Source organism: Schistocerca nitens, chromosome 4, assembly GCF_023898315.1.
Source record: "Schistocerca nitens isolate TAMUIC-IGC-003100 chromosome 4, iqSchNite1.1, whole genome shotgun sequence".
Classification (NCBI taxonomy): Eukaryota; Metazoa; Arthropoda; class Insecta; order Orthoptera; family Acrididae; genus Schistocerca; species Schistocerca nitens.
In genome coordinates, this window is record NC_064617.1 from 300,452,348 (window position 1) to 300,470,605 (window position 18,258).

An 18,258-nucleotide genomic window follows, 5' to 3' on the forward strand; every position below is an offset into this window, starting at 1 on the left:
CTATATTTCTATACGAGTACTTTTTTTTTAAGAAATAATAAACAGAGAATGTTAAAGTACAGAGAGAAGCCCAGTTTGACTTGGATCATTACCTCTTCAAGATCAAAATGAATTTCATCCCCCACAATAAGTCTATGAAAACTAGAAATAAAATTCATAAATATGACATCGTGAAGCTCAAAATCAATCAAAATGTATAGGAACAATACCACCAGCAACTGACGTTTGAATCTCATAAATGGACGGACATCACCTCCAAGATCTAACAAGCAGCTAATACTGCAATCCTGACAGCTAAAAAGAGAAAGCATAGATGGTGGAATGAGGTTTATGATGAGGTGATGGCCCAAAGAACAAATGCCTGGAAAATGTGGAACTCAACCAGGAGACCTGAAGATTCGGATATATTCCGTGAAGTTCGAAAACATGCAGCCAAAACTTTACGAAGGGCTAAATGATTGTATGAGAAACAGCAGTTGGAACAGATCGATCAGGATTTCTGAAAAAACCATGCCAGAGATTTCTATCAGATGTTCAAGTTGAATTTGAAAGGATACCGAGCCCCTAGTCTTTGCTTTAGAGACAAAAATGGAAAGGTCGACCTGACTAACAAATAAAACTGCACGATCATGTCTCGTTATTTTGAAAACCTACTTAATTGTGATGAACTGAAAGAAAGATTCCCTGTATGTGCCCTGATCCATGAATTACCCAACTCATCTCCACCTGGTAAAGAGGAGCTCAAAGAGATCATCAACAACCTTAAGAATAATAACGCAGCTGGAGAGGATTCAATAGTGGCGGAACTACAGAAGCTGGCAAATAGTGAAACTCTAGATATACTAGTCCAACTTTTTGCGGAGATCTGGAGAACTGGGATGATACCAACTGAATGGCAGTCAGCTTTAATCCATCCTCTACACAAAAAAGGTGATAAAAAGAATGTCAATAGCTATAGGGGCATCACATATAAGATTCTCTCCAAAGCAATACAGAACAGAATAGAAGGTCATCTTGACCAACTGATTGGGGAATATCAAGCTGGTTACCAAAAGGGCTGTTCTTGCCCAGAACAGATCTTTAACCTAAAGAACATCATCAGGTACAAAAAACTGGAGGAAATAACTACGTGGTCATGTTTGTTGATTTTCAGAGGGATATGACTCCATTGACCGAGAGGCGTTAATAAGTATTTTGGAAGAGTTTGGGGTGGACGATACATCAAGAAAGCTGATCAAACAAACTCTCACTAACACAGTGTCAAAAATAAAAGTTATGGGTGAGTTTTCAGAACCTTTTACAATCAAAACACATGTAAGACAAGGAGATGGACTCGCCTCACTCCTTTTCAACTGCATCTTGGAAAATGTAATTCGAGAGTGGAGAAAGTTGTTAGCTCAAGAAGAAACAAATGAAGAGCAGTTCAGACTTGGTCCTAAGAACAAAGGGGTGTACATTGACTGCTTGGCCTTTGCACATGATCTGGCCATTTTCGATAACAATATAGAGTCAGCAGTCAACAAGATCAAATTGCTGAAAAAGTTGGACTCGAGATCTCTATTCAAAAAACAAAATATATGACAAACCCTGTGATGGACATGAATGGATGATCATGAAACTGGGAAAAATCAGACATGTTAAGAGTTTCAGGTATCTTGGTGAAGTCATCCAGGTGAATGTATTAGAAGAAGAAACAATTAATGTCAGGATGAGGAAGTTAGACCAGGCATACAAACTGCCAAAGAATACCTATAACAAAAAGTCTATGAGTAAAGGGACCAAGTTCCAACATCACAACACAGTTGTAAGACCTGAGTGCTTTTATGAGTCTGAAACTTTGATCATAAATAAGCAAGGTCAAGCTGAGCGGCTGGAAAAGCGAGAGCATAGAATATTAAGGAAAATCCTAGGTAATAGATGGGTTGATGGACAATGGCAAATGAGGACTTTTACAGCAAGACAGAACCTATCACAGCATCCATTAAGAAGAGACGATTATTTTATGGTCATCTCATGAGGATGGACGGTGATCGACTAACAAAAAGAATATGAAGTTTCATCCAATCTAAGAAAACAAGGCCGAGATGGTATCTGGCTAGATATTAAAATTAGTCAGATATACCAGATATCAGGTAGTTGCCAGATATTCATTTTGATCTACCCTACAGTGTCAAGTGGTCAGGTATTGGGTCAAGTTACCCATCTGAGATCTGTAAGGAAACAAAGTGTACAGTTTACCGATCACCTATCATATCAATTTAGTGTGACATAAGTCACTTCATCGTATGTCTGACACCGTATGTACCAAGCTTGTTTCTATCACTGATGGCATGTTCCACACACCACACTCTAATGCACTAACAAAGTACAGTTCTCATTATTTCACAAAGTGCAGTGGCTTAGTGAAAAGACACTGGGCTCGCACCCAAGAGGATAGCTGTTCACATCCCTCTCCAGCTGTTAAGAAGAATTAGGCTTTCCATGGTTTCCATAAATCACTTGTGGCAAATACTGGGATAGTGATCAAATTCTGTCCCTATCCTTCCCTAACCTGAACATGTGCTCCACTTCCAAGGAACTTGTCAGCAGTCTGACATTCTTCCTTCATCCTTTTGTCTGCCAATAATTATCTGATTTCACACTCAAAATCTGATGTATGTAGGCCTCTCTTTTAAGAAGTTGCATTAAAGTTACAAAATAGAATGAGCTAATGAGACCACAGCAGAGAAACAATACAACAGTTTTATATTTTGCATCATAAGCATTAATGTTATTTTTGACATTCCTGTCATTATTTTTTAACTAACGCATTTTATTTACTTCGAAAAATATTAAAATGAATAAATATAAATTAATAACACTAAAGATTGAACAAATAAATGCAGATTACCATCAGATCCTTGAGGACCAGCCCTTCCAGACCCAATTTAAACACCTTCTCAATCATTACTTCGAGTTGCTTTGGTTGCTGCAATGAAAGAATAATTAGCTCATAATTTAAAGTTCAAATGCTGCCCTTAACATTATGAAAAGAGTTATTGTGAGAGCTCCGTAAGGTTACAATAGTTCACATATGCACATGATGTTGTGCCTTTGTGTATGAACATATGATTGGGTAACTGTTTTTTCTGCAAGTGATTTTAGTGAAACCTCATTTTATGTCACAATTGTCACACCTTGACCTCATATCACAAGTAATACATCTGTCTCTTGATGCCTGATCTCACACACCCTTCCCCCTCCCTCTCCCCTCACAACCTTAATGATATGTATTTCAAAACAGATTGAGACAGAAAAGAGAGACACTAAATTCTCGCTGTTGTCACGTCTTTCATATTTTCCTGGAAAATAATCATACTGTGAAGTAAAGTAAAAAGGTATACATCACAGCCTCAACAAAATTTATCAGTCATTACTTAAAATGTATGATGTTCTCAATAATCTTGTGAAATTTCAATTACGTTCACTTCCAGCTCTTTTGCAGCAACAGCTGTCTGCCAGTTGCGTAACATATCTGTTTACAGCTGTTTTGGATACAAATATAATAGAGTAGATAACACAACAATGAAAACTGCTGATACACCAACATTTGACATCCCTCAAGAGACTATGTATATAGGTGTATATTGCCAGTTGATGCTTTACACAACATTTGGATTCTTAGAAATTTTTTTAAGAGGGTAATGAGCTAGCTTGCCTTTGAATTTGATGGCTATTGTTTAAAATGTATATTAATTTCAAAGGAAATATGCCTCATTGAACAACATATGATGAAAAAAGTACCTAATAACAAAACACTAATTATTATGTAATTTCATATGGTCCACAAGAATTTAAGCATGTTGCACCTTACATGAACTTCCTCTGCCTCTGAGAACATAATTCTGTTTGGTATTTCTGTCATCACACTGTGCAGAATCTTTCTTCTTTCTTTGATCGGTCTGAAAGTTATGAAACAAGACCAGTTGGTGAATTACCAGTTCATTTACTTTCTGTTTTGATGTGAAAGAGTAACAAGCATTGTGTCTTAAAACAGACTTACTTTGACAGTAGAATTTCACCATTGTAGTAAATGCAATCAAATACAAACAGGCATACGTTGGCAGATTTCAGCCCCTCTTTCTGAAAAAATTAAAATGAAAGCTTGAATCAAAATATTAAGCTGATGTATTATCATCTGCCTTCTAATTTAAAAAAATAATTTGACTTTGTTTACATATTAAATTTATTCCATTCTGCACACATTAAAAGGCAACTCTCGAGTCCTATGAGTTTCTGACCACCTTGTTCATTTAGAAATAAGCAGAAAACAAACGAAGCCTATTTATTTTTTTAGTAAATGATGTTATGCAGTTTGTCCTAAATGACAAACCAACACAAAAAATTTACTGCACGAGAAAGAGATAAATATTTTGATAGCAAGAAGTAAAAATCCACAAATCAATACATCATTATTTGGAGGTTATTGATAATATTTATCAGAACCATGAGTGACTTGACTAGATCAACTTTAGTAACTTTTTAATATTATTAACAGATACAGTGTGCTTTTATTTTATGCATGCATCTGATGTTCTCAAAGAGGTCTGATCACTGAAGTTTAAGTGACTTTAATCAGTTTCAAATTTGCAATCCATATTCATCAATGATCTTACAATTTACTGCAGTTATTCTTCTCCACTTTGCATTTAGAATTGCTACAACATGGTTCACAAGATTCCAAAACAAAAAAATACTTACCTTTTGTCTACCAAGAGTACCAAATGGTAATGGCTTCCCAGTTTGTGTATCTATCATCAAGATTTCACTGTCAAGTATCACATCTTTGCCATGAGGAAATGCTTCTGGTATGTAGTCTTTAAAATGGGAAACCTTGAGGAATCAGAATGTATGTACTGAATTAAACATCAAAATGGGTACAGCCTTGATATAAGAGTTAACGACTACAAATTTATATGAATAACAAACTATTTATAAATTCATGACTGATTTTAACATACCTTATGGGGCATCACAGGCTTTAAGCTTCTAGAGAAATACTTGAAATCATCACCTCTTTTGTGAACTTGAACCCTTTCACCATCATACTTTATTTCAGAGAACATCCCATTAGGACATTTTTTCATTGCTTGTTCAACAGATTTACATGCCTCAGCCTAAAAAAACAGAAAGTACATACACTTGTATTATGAGTCATTTTCACAAATGGAAACAATCATTAGAGTGTTTTTCAGTCACTTGATATAGTGACAAATTTTATCAGGTATTGACTACAACTTCCACAATATCAAAGCTATGTTGGCCAAACAACTATAGTTTGTTTGTGTAGTTGTTTTTTTAAATCTGGTAACAGCAGTTGAACATGAGGACCAAACTTGCACTAAACAGTTACGTTACAGGAACATAAAATGACTATTCACTTTTTCCAAGTGTAACAACTTTGTGTATTTGTGACATGTTTCCCCATTGGGTCCTGTATTCAAGTGAAAGTGAAATTCGATTACACTGACTGGCTGCTGTGTTCAGATGAGAAAATATGCTGCACACAAAACTGGCACATTAGGGTACACATCCCCACCCCATCCCTCCCCTACCCTACACTACACTATCTCATCCCTCCACATCTCGATCCCCTCCCCACCTCAATCCAACTTGCATTCAGCACATAAATTTACTACTCTTGCACTTAATCAGAAAATTTCTGTGGAAATACATAGTTTTGCAATTATTTTAATCTGCAAAATACCATCTTGTTACACCCCCCAGGCTACCTGCTACAACCTCTTCCTCACATCACCACATTACATACAATATTAAAGTTGCTTCACCACAGATTTGTGTACATCTACATGAATGAACATTTTAAAAGCTTAGCAGGTTGTCACTTCCACTTCTAACGCACATGTTCACCACTCAGCACTTAAAGGTGTGACTGTTGGTCACTCACAGACACTATTCATTTTCAAGCAGGTATTTCCGCTATAAAAAAGGTGGTTCTTCATGAGCCAAAAATTAACAAGAGTAAAAAAAAAAGCGTATGTTAAAGGATCCCTACATGACTTTTTTACATTCTTTTTCCTTTGTTCCAGTTTCTTCTCAACTCCTTAAGATGCTTTCTTTTTTTTAGTTAAAATTTCTCCATAGGTCATAGGTGACTAAGAATAGTTGGGATGTGCATTAATTAGACAAACTGACCATGCTGATTCCAGCTGTTGCGACTAACACCCAAACCTCCAGATCTCAGACACTCAGATCGGTACCGAACATTGCCTGCCAATAGAGTATCAACCAAAACACTGCTCTAGTTCATGTTGTGTGCTATTGTCTGGTAGAAGATGCACAAATGGTAATTAAAACTAACACCAGGATGACAGAGTATAGGAAAAGGGTAGCTATGAACTCTTGACATGAAGATCATTGGTAAGCGAGCTGGTAGAGAATCAAATCATCGTACTAAAGGTCCTGAGGTTGGAACCTACTGATGGTGAACTTTTTTTTAACAGTTCACGTGTGAAATTGTTACATGGGACAACATTTTTTTCTGACATCTAGAAAGATCTTTTGGAGTTTGTAGCATTGTTCTTTTGGCAGTCTGCTTTTGCTTCATTACTTGAAAATAACAAACCTATAGCATATATTTGTATAGATAATACCACATCTATGTATAAAATGTACTCTGTAGATTTGCTACTTTCAACTAATGAAGCAAAACCAGACTTCAAAATAACAGTGCTACAAACTCCGAAATGTCCTTTTAAAGTCAGAAAAGTGTTCTCTCGTGTTGTTGTTGTTGTTGTTGTTGTTGTTGTTGTGGTCTTCAGTCCAGAGACTGGTTTGATGCATCGCTCCATGCTACTCTATCCTGTGCAAGCTTCTTCATCTCCCAGTACCTACTGCAACCTACATCCTTCCGAATCTGTTTAGTGTATTCATCTTTTGGTCTCCCTCTATGATTTTTACCCTCCACGCTGCCCTCCAATACAGAATATGCCCTACCAACCGATCCCTTCTTCTAGTCAAGTTATGCCACAAATTTCTCTTCTCTCCAATTCTATTCAATACCTCCTAATTAGTTATGTGATCTACCCATCTAATCTTCAGCACTCTTCTGAGCACCACATTTCAAAAGCTTCTATTCTCTTCTTGTCTAAACTATTTATTGTCCATGTTTCACTTCCATACATGGCTACACTCCATACAAATACTTTCAGAAACGACTTACTAACACTTAAATCTATACTCTATGTTAACAAATTTCTCTTCTTCAGAAATGCTTTCCTTCCCATTGCCAGTCTACATTTTATACCCTCTCTACTTCGACCATCATCAATTATTTTGCTCCTGAAATAGCAAAATTCATTTACTACTTTAAGTGTCTCATTTCCTCATCTAATTTCCTCAGCATCACCCGATATAATTCGACTACAATCCATTATCCTCGTTTTGCTTTTGTTGATGTTCATCTTATATCCTCCTTTCAAGACACTGTCAATTCTGTTCAGCTGCTCTTCCAGGTCCTTTGCTGTCTCTAACAGAATTACAATGTCAGTGAACCTCAAAGTTTTTATTCTTCTCCATGGATTTTAATTCCTACTCTGAATTTTTCTTTTGTTTCCTTTACTGCTTGCTCAATATACAGACTGAATAACATCATCAGGGATAGGCTACAACCCTGTCTCACTCCCTTCCCAACCGCTGCTTCCCTTTCATGTCCCTCGACTCTTATAACTGCCATCTGGTTTCTGTACAAATTGTAAATAGCATTTCGCTCCTTGTATTTTACCCTTGCCACCTTCAGAATTTGAGAGTATTCCAGTGAACATTGTCAAATGCTCTCTCTAAGTCTACAAATGCTAGAAATGTAGGTTTGCCTTTCCTCAATCTATTTTCTAAGATAGGTCATAGGGTCAGTATTGCCTCATGTGTTCCAACATTTCCACGGAATCCAAACTGATCTTCCTTGAGGTCAGCTTCTAGCAGTTTTTCCATTTGTCTGTAAAGAATTTGTGGTAGTATTTTGCAGCTGTGGCTTATTAAATTGATAATTTGGTAATTTTTACATCTGTGAACACCTGCTTTCTTTGGGATTGGAATTATTATATTATTCTTGGAGTCTGAGGGTATTTTGCCTGTCTCATACATCTTGCTCACTAGATGGTAGAGTTTTCTTAGGCCTGGCTCTCCCAAGGCTGTCAGTAGTTCTAATGGAACGTTGTCTACTCCTGGGGCCTTGTTTCGACTTAGGTCTTTCAGTGCTCTGTCAAACTCTTCACGCAGTATCACATCTCTTCTTTCATCTTCGTCTACATTCTCTTTCATTTCTATAATATTGACCTCAAGAACATCACCCTTGTATAGACCCTCATATAACCCTTCCACCATTCTGCTTTCTCTTTTTTGCTTAGAACTGTGTTTCCATTTGAGCTCTTGATATTCATGCAAGTGGTTCTCTTTTCTCCAAAGGTCTCTCTAATTTTCCTGTAGGCAGTATCTATCTTACCCCTAGTGATATCCGCCTCTACATCCTTACATGTCTCCTCTAGCCATCCCTGCTTAGCCATTTTGCACTTCCTGTCGATCTCATTTTTGAGACTTTTGTATTCCTTTTTACCTGCTTCATTTACTGCATTTTTATATTTTCTCCTTTCATCAGTTAAATTCAATATCTCTTCTGTTACCCAAGGATTTCTATTAGCCCTCGTCTTTTTACCTAATTGATCCTCTGCTACCTTCACTACTTCATCCCTCAAAGCTACCCATTCTTCTTCTACTGTATTTCTTTCCCCCATTCTTGTCAACCGTTCCCTAATGCTCTCCCTGAAACTCTCAACAACCTCTGGTTCTTTCAGTTTATCCAGGTCCCATCTCCTTAAATTCCCACCTTTTTGCAGTTTCTTCAGTTTTAATCTACAGTTCATAACCAATAGATTGTGGTCAGAGTTCACATTTGCCCCTGGAAATGTCTTACAATTTAAAACCTGGTTCCTGAATCTCTGTCTTACCATTATATAATCTATCTGAGACCTTCCAGTATCTCCAGGCCTCTGCCATGTATACAACCTTCTTTTATGATTCTTGAACCAAGTGTTAGCTATGATTAAGTTTTGCTCTGTGCAAAATTCTACCAGGCGGCTTCCTCTTTCATTTCTTAGCCCCAATCCATATTCACTTACTAGGTTTCCTTCTCTTCCTTTTCCCCTATCGAATTCCAGTCACCCATGACTATTAAATTTTCATCTCCCTTCACTATCTGAATAATTTCTTTTATGTCACCATACACTTCATCACTCTCTTCGTCATCTGCGGAGCCAGTTGGCATATAAACTTGTACTACTGTGATAGGCATGGGCTTCATATCTATCTTGGCCACAATAATGCATTCACTATGCTGTTTGTAGTAGCTTACCCACATTCCTATTTTCCTATTCATTATTAAACCTACTTCTGCATTACCCCTACTTGATTTTTTATTTATAACCAGAAGTATTTATGACCAGAAGTCTTGTTCCCCCTGCCACCAAACTTCACTAATTCCCACTATATCTAACTTTAACCTATCCATTTCCCTTTTTAAATTTTCCAACTTACCTGCCCAATTAAGGGATCTGACATTCCACGCTTCGATCTGTAGAACGCCAGTTTTCTTTCTCCTGATAACAACGTCCTCCTGGGTAATCCCCGCCTGGAGATCCGAATGGGGGACTATTTTACCTCCGGAATATTCTACCCAAGAGGATGCCATGATCATTTAACCATACAGTAAAGCTGCATGCCCTTGGGGAAAAATGACGGCTGTAGTTTCCTTTGCTTTCAGCCATTCGCAGTACCAGCACAGCAAGGCCGTTTTGGTTAGTGTTACAAGGCCAGATCAGTCAATCATCCAGACTGTTGCCCCTGCAACTACTGAAAAGGCTGCTGCCCCTCTTCAGGAATCACATGTTTGTCTGGTCTCTCAACAGATACCCCTCCGTTGTGGTTGCACTTACAGTATAGCTATCTGTATCACTGAGGCACGCAAGCCTCCCCACCAACGGCAAGGTCCATGGCTCATGAGGGGGTTCTCTCATATAACAACTTAAAACTTAAACTATGAAAAAAAATTTGCCATCGGTGGGTTTTGAACTCGAGAACTGTAGTATGAGCATCTGACACACTACCAACACACCTACCAGAGATCTCCATGTTAGCAGCTTTCGGATACGCTTTGCCTATACTCCTTAGTTCTAGTGTTACTTTTAATTACCATTTACGCATGTTCTGCTGGCTGACAGCACACATCTTGAACTAAATCAATGTATTAGTTGACTATCATCACACAACATTTGGTACGAATCTGAGAGTCTGACTTCTAGACGTTTGGGTGTAAAAAGCATTTCGGGACTGAGCTGCAATTGCTGCTGGCAAAGCTCTGCAGAGGTTTATCATTGTCCATCAAGTGTTTTGCCCATCTATTTAGAGTGCCAAGGCTAATGTGCCACATGAGCCCCTATTGCCACACCAAAGTTCCAGGAATAAAGAAGGTCGTGAGCTGAAGGTACAAGGGCAATGGTTTCAGTCTATGGAGCATGCCCACTTATATTGCAATAAATTTTCACACATTGTTGGGCTATACAAATAACATAAACCTTAGAAACCAAACTGCCTTTACTGCTTTTCCTTATGGACCAAAAATACAGAAAAGTTTTGAGGAGGGGAAGGAACCAATGCGGATGTGTGGGAATTTAAATGAGTCTAATTTTGAAGATGACCACCTGGTAAGAACACTAATTTCCAGCATTAGTCTCGTATCTTTTGTGTCAGATTATATATGTGAAGGCAGAAAATGGTCCACCAGTCACATGACATGTAGGTTAATTGTTCTCCAATTTTACTAAAAATGCCTTAGCTACTGAAGCCTCCTACAATGGCTTCAAAACAGCTTCAGATACTGTAATGGTGATAAATGATATTTCTTTACATTATATCTTTAGCATCTGCCCAACACTAGATAAACAGTCTGACATTACTTAACAGTGGTGAAGTAAAATGTATTATGCAACATTGTTTACTTTATCTTTGTTGTGGAAAAACAAATTTCAAGACCAGTGTGTTATGTCTGCACATGTGCACTCTCAAATGCACAGTCTAATATCATACTAAGCAGATAATAGTACAGGGTGGACAAAATGAAACCAGACCTGATAATATTTACAGTAAGGTAGAGATGAGATTGACTCTTCCTAATTAACATCGTGAGAGATGCTAGAAATTTATTAGCTGCAGAGCCCATTTTGTGCTATTTTACCACTACATATTACATTTGTGAGTTTGCTGGAGGTTTTGCCAAAATACTTCTAGTCTTAAATGCTTGCACAAATAGTTCCACACACATTTTCCACAAATTATGCTTTATATCTGGTATGGTTCACACAAGGATGATACAATATGCTATACGACACAGAGCAATAAAGGACACTGTGATGCAACACTTATTGGTGTGACAATTGGGATCCTGCTGGAAATATACACTATATGATACAGTGTGTGACATGACTCACGAAACAACAAGCAACAAGACAGAACAAATCACATTTCTGTTTCAGTTATAATCTTGAAGTCTTCTGGAGAGGATGTTATTGTGCCTTATCCTGTCTCCATGGCTTCATCCAGCTGTTCATTCAGAAGTAACAGTAATTTAGCTTCTGGTCTCCTTTACACCAGTTTCCCAAAAGCAGTGAGCATAACTGAGAAAACATCCACTCAGCATCATCAGTTCCAGTGAGTTTTCATTTCACAAAGCTTTTCATTTTAAGGTTTGGCAGCATACAAAAAAGAGAAACATGGAGAAGCTCCACATTCTACATAGGAGACCATAGTGGGTGGCAACAGCATCGTGTGAGGTCCCAACATCTTTGTTGACAGCCTCCAGTATATATCATATTTTCTTACAAGAATGGAAAGAGGTATCACTTTCCATCCACCATTTCAAAAAATTTTGATCTGTCAGCTACAAGTTCAGATACCAAGTAAATAGCCACAGAACAGCTTTATATGAAAAAAATTCACTTCATGCTGGGCTGAAGCTAGCCAATGCTCTACCAAAAAGTCTCACAACCCTTCCTATCAACAAATTAAAAGATCAGCTAAAAAGAATTCTAATTGAAAACCCTTTTTATTCCCTAGACGAGTATTATATCTGTATGAAAAGTGCTTCATAAGTGCGTCAAGCTCACAGTTTTAAGTAACCTACAACTAATATAATGTTGATAAAAACAATATTTGTAATATTGTGATTGTATACTACCAAATGTAAAATCCATCAAAATGTAAAATTTATTAATACAAACAAACCTTTATTTTGCAATTTATAAACTGACATATTCAGAAGAATAATCTGTATGATGTCCTGAAACTGTATTATTTCTAGGGATTGTATTTGATTATTCGATGTTGAATAAATATTATTATTTCTTTCTTTACTCAGACATTATGTCTGGTCAAAAATGGAAAGTGACGCGGACCTTGATCAAGCGTGACTTCCTTTTAAATGTACGGTATGTGTTATATTGCATTTAGGAACTTTCGGGTAATTGAACATGTATCAATAATTACTGATTTCTGTAGTTGTATATATAAGTTTGGATGTAGCTGTATTGCATTGATGTACTGGTGGATATTGTGTGGTATGACTCCTGTAGTTGATAGTATAATTGGTATAATGTCAACTTTATCCTGATGCCACATGTCCTTGACTTCCTCAGCCAGTTGGATGTATTTTTCAATTTTTTCTCCTGTTTTCTTTTGTATATTTGTTGTATTGGGTATGGATATTTCGATTAGTTGTGTTAATTTCTTCTTTTTATTGGTGAGTATGATGTCAGGTTTGTTATGTGGTGTTGTTTTATCGGTTATAATGGTTCTGTTCCAGTATAATTTGTATTCATCATTCTCCAGTACATTTTGTGGTGCATACTTGTATGTAGGAACTTGTTGTTTTAAAAGTTTATGTTGTAAGGCAAGCTGTTGATGTATTATTTTTGCGACATTGTCATGTCTTCTGATGTATTCTGTATTTGCTAGTATTGTACATCCGCTTGTGATGTGATCTACTGTTTCTATTTGTTGTTTGCAAAGTCTGCATTTATCTGTTGTGGTATTGCGATCTTTAATAATATGCTTGCTGTAATATCTGGTGTTTATTGTTTGATCCTGTATTGCAATCATGAATCCTTCCGTCTCACTGTATATATTGCCTTTTCTTAGCCATGTGTTGGATGTGTCTTGATCAATGTGTGGCTGTGTTAGATGATACGGGTGCTTGCTATGTAGTATTTTCTTTTTCCAATTTACTTTCTTTGTATCTGTTTATGTTATGTGATCTAAAGGGTTGTAGAAGTGGTTACGAAATTACAATGATGTAGCCAATGTATTTATATGAGTGATTGCTTTGTGTATTTTGCTAGTTTCTGCTCATTCTATAAAGAATTTTCTTAAATTGTCTACCTGCCCAATATGTAGGTTTTTTATGTCGATAAATCCCCTTCTTCCTTCCTTTCTGCTTAATGTGAATCTTTCTGTTGCAGAATGTATGTGATGTATTCTATATTTGTGGCATTGTGATCTTGTAAGTGTATTGAGTGCTTCTAGGTCTGTGTTACACCATTTCACTACACCAAATGAATATGTCAATATTGGTATAGCGTAAGTATTTATAACTTTTGTCTTGTTTCTTGCTGCCAATTCTGTTTTCAGTATTTTTGTTAGCATCTGTCTATATTTTTCTTTTAGTTCTTCTTTAATATTTGTATTATCTATTCCTATGTTTTGTCTGTATCCTAGGTATTTTTAGGCATCTGTTTTTTCCATCGCTTCTATGGAGTCACTGTGGTTATTCAATATGTAATCTTCTTGTTTAGTGTGTTTTCCCTTGACTATGCTATTTTTCTTACATTTGTCTGTTCCAAAAGCCATATTTATATCATTGCTGAATACTTCTGTTATCTTTAGTAATTGGTTGAGTTGTTGATTTGTTGCTGCGAGTAGTTTTAGATCAACCATGTATAGCAAATGTGTGATTTTGTGTGGGTATGTTCCAGTAATATTGTATCCATAATTTGTATTATTTAGCATGTTGGATAGTGGGTTCAGAGCAAGGCAGAACCAGAAAGGACTTAACAAATCTCCTTGGTATATTCCACGCTTAATCTGTATTGGCTGTGATGTGGTATTATTTGAATTTGTTTGGATATTAAGTGTGGTTTTCCAATGTTTCATTACTATGTTTAGGAACTGTATCAATTTACAATCTACTTTGTATATTTCCAATATTTGTAGTAACCATGAGTGGGGTACACTATCAAAAGCTTTTTGGTAATCAATGTATGCGTAGTGTAGCGGCCTTTGTTTAGTTTTAGCTTGATATGTCACCTCTGCATCTATTATCAGTTGCTCTTTACATCCTCATGCTCCTTTGCAACAGCCTTTTTGTTCTTCATTTATAATTTTGTTCTGTGTTGTATGTGTCATTAAATTCAGTGTAATGACAAAAGGATGTGGGTTTTAAGGGAGAGGGTAAGGAGTCATTCCAATCCCGGGAGCGGAAAGACTTACCTTAGGGGGAAAAAAGGACAGGTATACACTCGCGCGCGCACACGCACGCACGCACACACACGCACGCACGCACGCACGCACGCACACACACACACACACACACACACACACACACACACACACACACACACACACACACACACACACACACACACACACACACACACACACACAAAGCAGACATATTTAAAAACAAAGGACTTTTAATCTTGCCTCTCCCACATCCACACCGGCTGTTCAGAGCCTCGTCCTACAGGCCAACCATAAATTAGAACAGCATGCCACCCTCCACCTCAAAAAACTATCCAATCTCCTGGTTTCCCACCTCCGGAAAGGCAACTCACTCACCCTTCACAACCTTTCCAGCAAACCTCAACCTCCTCTCATTGCACACCAACCCAGTCTCTCCCATCTACTCAATCTCCCACTTCCAGCTACACTCCCTCCAAAACCTCAAAATTCCAATCAACACAACCTGGAACCACAACACCCTAATTCAGTAGTTAACCTTTCCTCCAAACCTCTCTCCCAATCCGAAACCTCTGTCCATCCAAAGGCCTCACCTTCAGCCCCACTCCCAGATTGAACCAAACAGCCCTCGTCAAAGATTTACTGTCCTACACTCGTACTCTCTGCTGGAAATATCACTTTGTCACGAAGAAAAATGATCCTAATCGTACTCCTAATGATCCAACTCCCCAAGACACCATCCAAACTGAACCTTGCCTGGAACAATTCCGTCCTCCGTCGCAGCAGGACCCACTTCCTCTTCCTCAAAATCACCCTCTCCAAACCTTCCAGGAATTTCTGACTTCCAGCCTTACATCTCAATCCTTCTTAAAAAACCTTAATCCTACTCCCAACATCACCACTGCTGAAGCCCAGGCTATCCGTGATCTGAAGGCTGACCGATCCATCGTCATTCTTCCGGCGGACAAGTGTTCCACGACCGTGGTACTTGATCGTCGGGAGTATGTGGCTGAGGGACTGCGTCAGCTTTCAGACAACACCACATACCAAGTTTGCCAAGGTAACCCCATTCCCGATGTCCAGGCGGAGCTTCAAGGAATCCTCAGAACCTTAGGCCCCCTGCAAAACCTTTCACCTGACTCCATCAACCTCCTGACCCCACCGACACCCCGCACCCCTTCCTAAAATCCGCAAACCCAATCATCCCAGCCGCCCCATTGTAGCTGGTTACCAAGCCCCCACAGAACGGATCTCTGCCTACGTAGATCAACACCTTCAACCCATTACATGCAGTCTCCCATCCTTCATCAAAGACACCAAACACTTTCTCGAACGCCTGGAATCCTTACCCAATCTGTTACCCCCGGGAACCATCCTTGTAACCATTGATGCCACTTCCTTATACACAAATATTCCGCACGTCCAGGGCCTCGCTGCGATGGAGCACTTCCTTTCACGCCGATCACCTGCCACCCTACCTAAAACCTCTTTCCTCATCACCTTAGCCAGCTTCATCCTGACCCACAACTTCTTCACTTTTGAAGGCCAGACATACCAACAATTAAAGGGAACAGCCATGGGTACCAGGATGGCCCCCTCATACGCCAACCTATTCATGGGTCACTTAGAGGAAGCCTTCTTGGTTACCCAGGCCTGCCAACCCAAAGTTTGGTACAGATTTATTGATGACATCTTCATGATCTGGACTCACAGTGAAGAAGAACTTCAGAATTTCCTCTCCAACCTCAACTCCTTTGGTTGCATCAGCTTCACCTGGTCCTACTCCAAATCCCATGCCACTTTCCTTAACGTTGACCTCCACCTGTCCAATGGCCAGCTTCACACGTCCGTCCACATCAAACCCACCAACAAGCAACAGTACCTCCATTATGACAGCTGCCACCCATTCCACATCAAACGGTCCCTTCCCTACAGTCTAGGTCTTCGTGGCAAACGAATCTGCTCCAGTCCGGAATCCCTGAACCATTACACCAACAACCTGACAACAGCTTTCACATCTCGCAACTACCCTCCCGACCTGGTACGGAAGCGAAAACCAGAGCCACTTCTTCATCCCCTCCAACCCAGAATCCCCCACAGAAGAACCACAAAAGTGCCCCACTTGTGACAGGATACTTTCTGGGACTGGACCAGACTCTGAATGTGGCTCTCCAGCAGGGATACGACTTCCTCAAATCCTGCCCTGAAATGAGATCCATCCTTCATGAAATCCTCCCCACTCCACCAAGAGTGTCTATCCGCCGTCCACCTAACCTTCGTAACCTGTTAGTTCATCCCTATGAAATCCCCAAACCATCTTCCCTACCCTCTGGCTCCTATCCTTGTAACCGCCCCCGGTGTAAAACCTCTCCCATGCACCCTCCCACCACCACCTACTCCAGTCCTGTAACCCGGAAAGTGTACACGATCAAGGCAGAGCCACATGTGAAAGCACCCACGTGATTTACCAACTGACCTGCCTACACTGTGATGCATTCTATGTGGGAATGACCAGCAACAAACTGTCCATTCGCATGAATGGACACAGGCAGACAGTGTTTGTCGGTAATGAGGATCACCCTGTGGCTAAACATGCCTTGGTGCACGGCCAGCACATCTTGGCACAGTGTTACACTGTCCGGGTTATCTGGATACTTCCCACTAACACCAACCTGTCAGAACTCTGGAGATGGGAACTTGGCCTTCAGTATATCCTCTCTTCTCGTTACCCGCCAGGCCTCAATCTCCGCTAATTTCAAGTTGCCGCCACTCATTCCTCACCTGTCATTCAACAACATCTTTGCCTCTGTACTTCCACCTCGACTGACATCTCTGCCCAAACTCTTTGCCTTTACTACTGTCTGCTTGTGTCTGTGTATGTGCAGATGGATATGAGTGTGTGTGTGTGCGTGCGCGCGAGTGTATACCTGTCCTTTTTTCCCCCTAAGGTAAGTCTTTCCGCTCCCGGGATTGGAATGACTCCTTACCCTCTCCCTTAAAACCCACATCCTTTCGTCTTTCCCTCTCCTTCCCTCTTTCCTGATGAGGCAACAGTTTGTTGCGAAAGCTTGAATTTTGTGTGTGTGTTTGTGTGTCTATCGACCTGCAGCGCTTTCGTTCGGTAAGTCACATCATCTTTGTTTTTAGATATATTTTTCCCACGTGGAATGTTTCCATCTATTTTACACACGCGCACACACACACACACACACACACACACACACACACACACACACACACACACACACACGTTAAATAATTCAGTTAGATGTGAATGTGTTGAGGTGAACTTCTTTAGCCAGAAATTTGCTATTTTATCTTTTCCAGGGGCTTTCCAACTGTGAGTAGAATTAATTGCTTGGGTGACTTCATGTTGCAAAATTATCACTTCAGGCATTTGTGGTATCATCTTGTATGTGTCTGTTTCTGCTTGTATCCACCGTGCATGCCTGTTATGTTGTACCGGGTTTGACCATATGTTGCTCCAGAAGTGTTCCATGTCTGTTATGTTTGGTGGATTGTCTATTTTAATGTGTGTGTTATCTGTTGTCTGATAATATTTCTTTTGAATGTTTGGTTTTGTTTCCTTCTATTTTCACTTTCTTTGTATCTTCTAAGTCGTTTGGCCAATGCTTGCAATTTCTGCTTCTTTTCATCTAATTGCTCTATCGCTAATTGTGAGTTTTTACCTAACCTTTT

The 18,258-nt window shown here is 39.1% G+C and overlaps 1 protein-coding gene across 4 annotated transcripts in view; it reads right to left on the reverse strand.

The window, feature by feature from the left end:
• The window catches only part of LOC126251488 (DNA ligase 3), a 605,411-nt gene that overhangs the window by 211,894 nt on the left and 375,259 nt on the right, over positions 1 to 18,258 (reverse strand). For all 4 annotated transcript variants that reach the window (XM_049951944.1, XM_049951947.1, XM_049951945.1 and 1 more), the window contains 5 exons: positions 5,001 to 5,156; positions 4,741 to 4,872; positions 4,043 to 4,122; positions 3,854 to 3,941; positions 2,891 to 2,968 (listed from right to left, as the gene is read on the reverse strand). In XM_049951944.1, the coding sequence (XP_049807901.1) occupies positions 2,891 to 2,968; positions 3,854 to 3,941; positions 4,043 to 4,122; positions 4,741 to 4,872; positions 5,001 to 5,156 (534 nt within the window). The remainder of the gene's footprint in view (positions 1 to 2,890; positions 2,969 to 3,853; positions 3,942 to 4,042; positions 4,123 to 4,740; positions 4,873 to 5,000; positions 5,157 to 18,258) is intronic.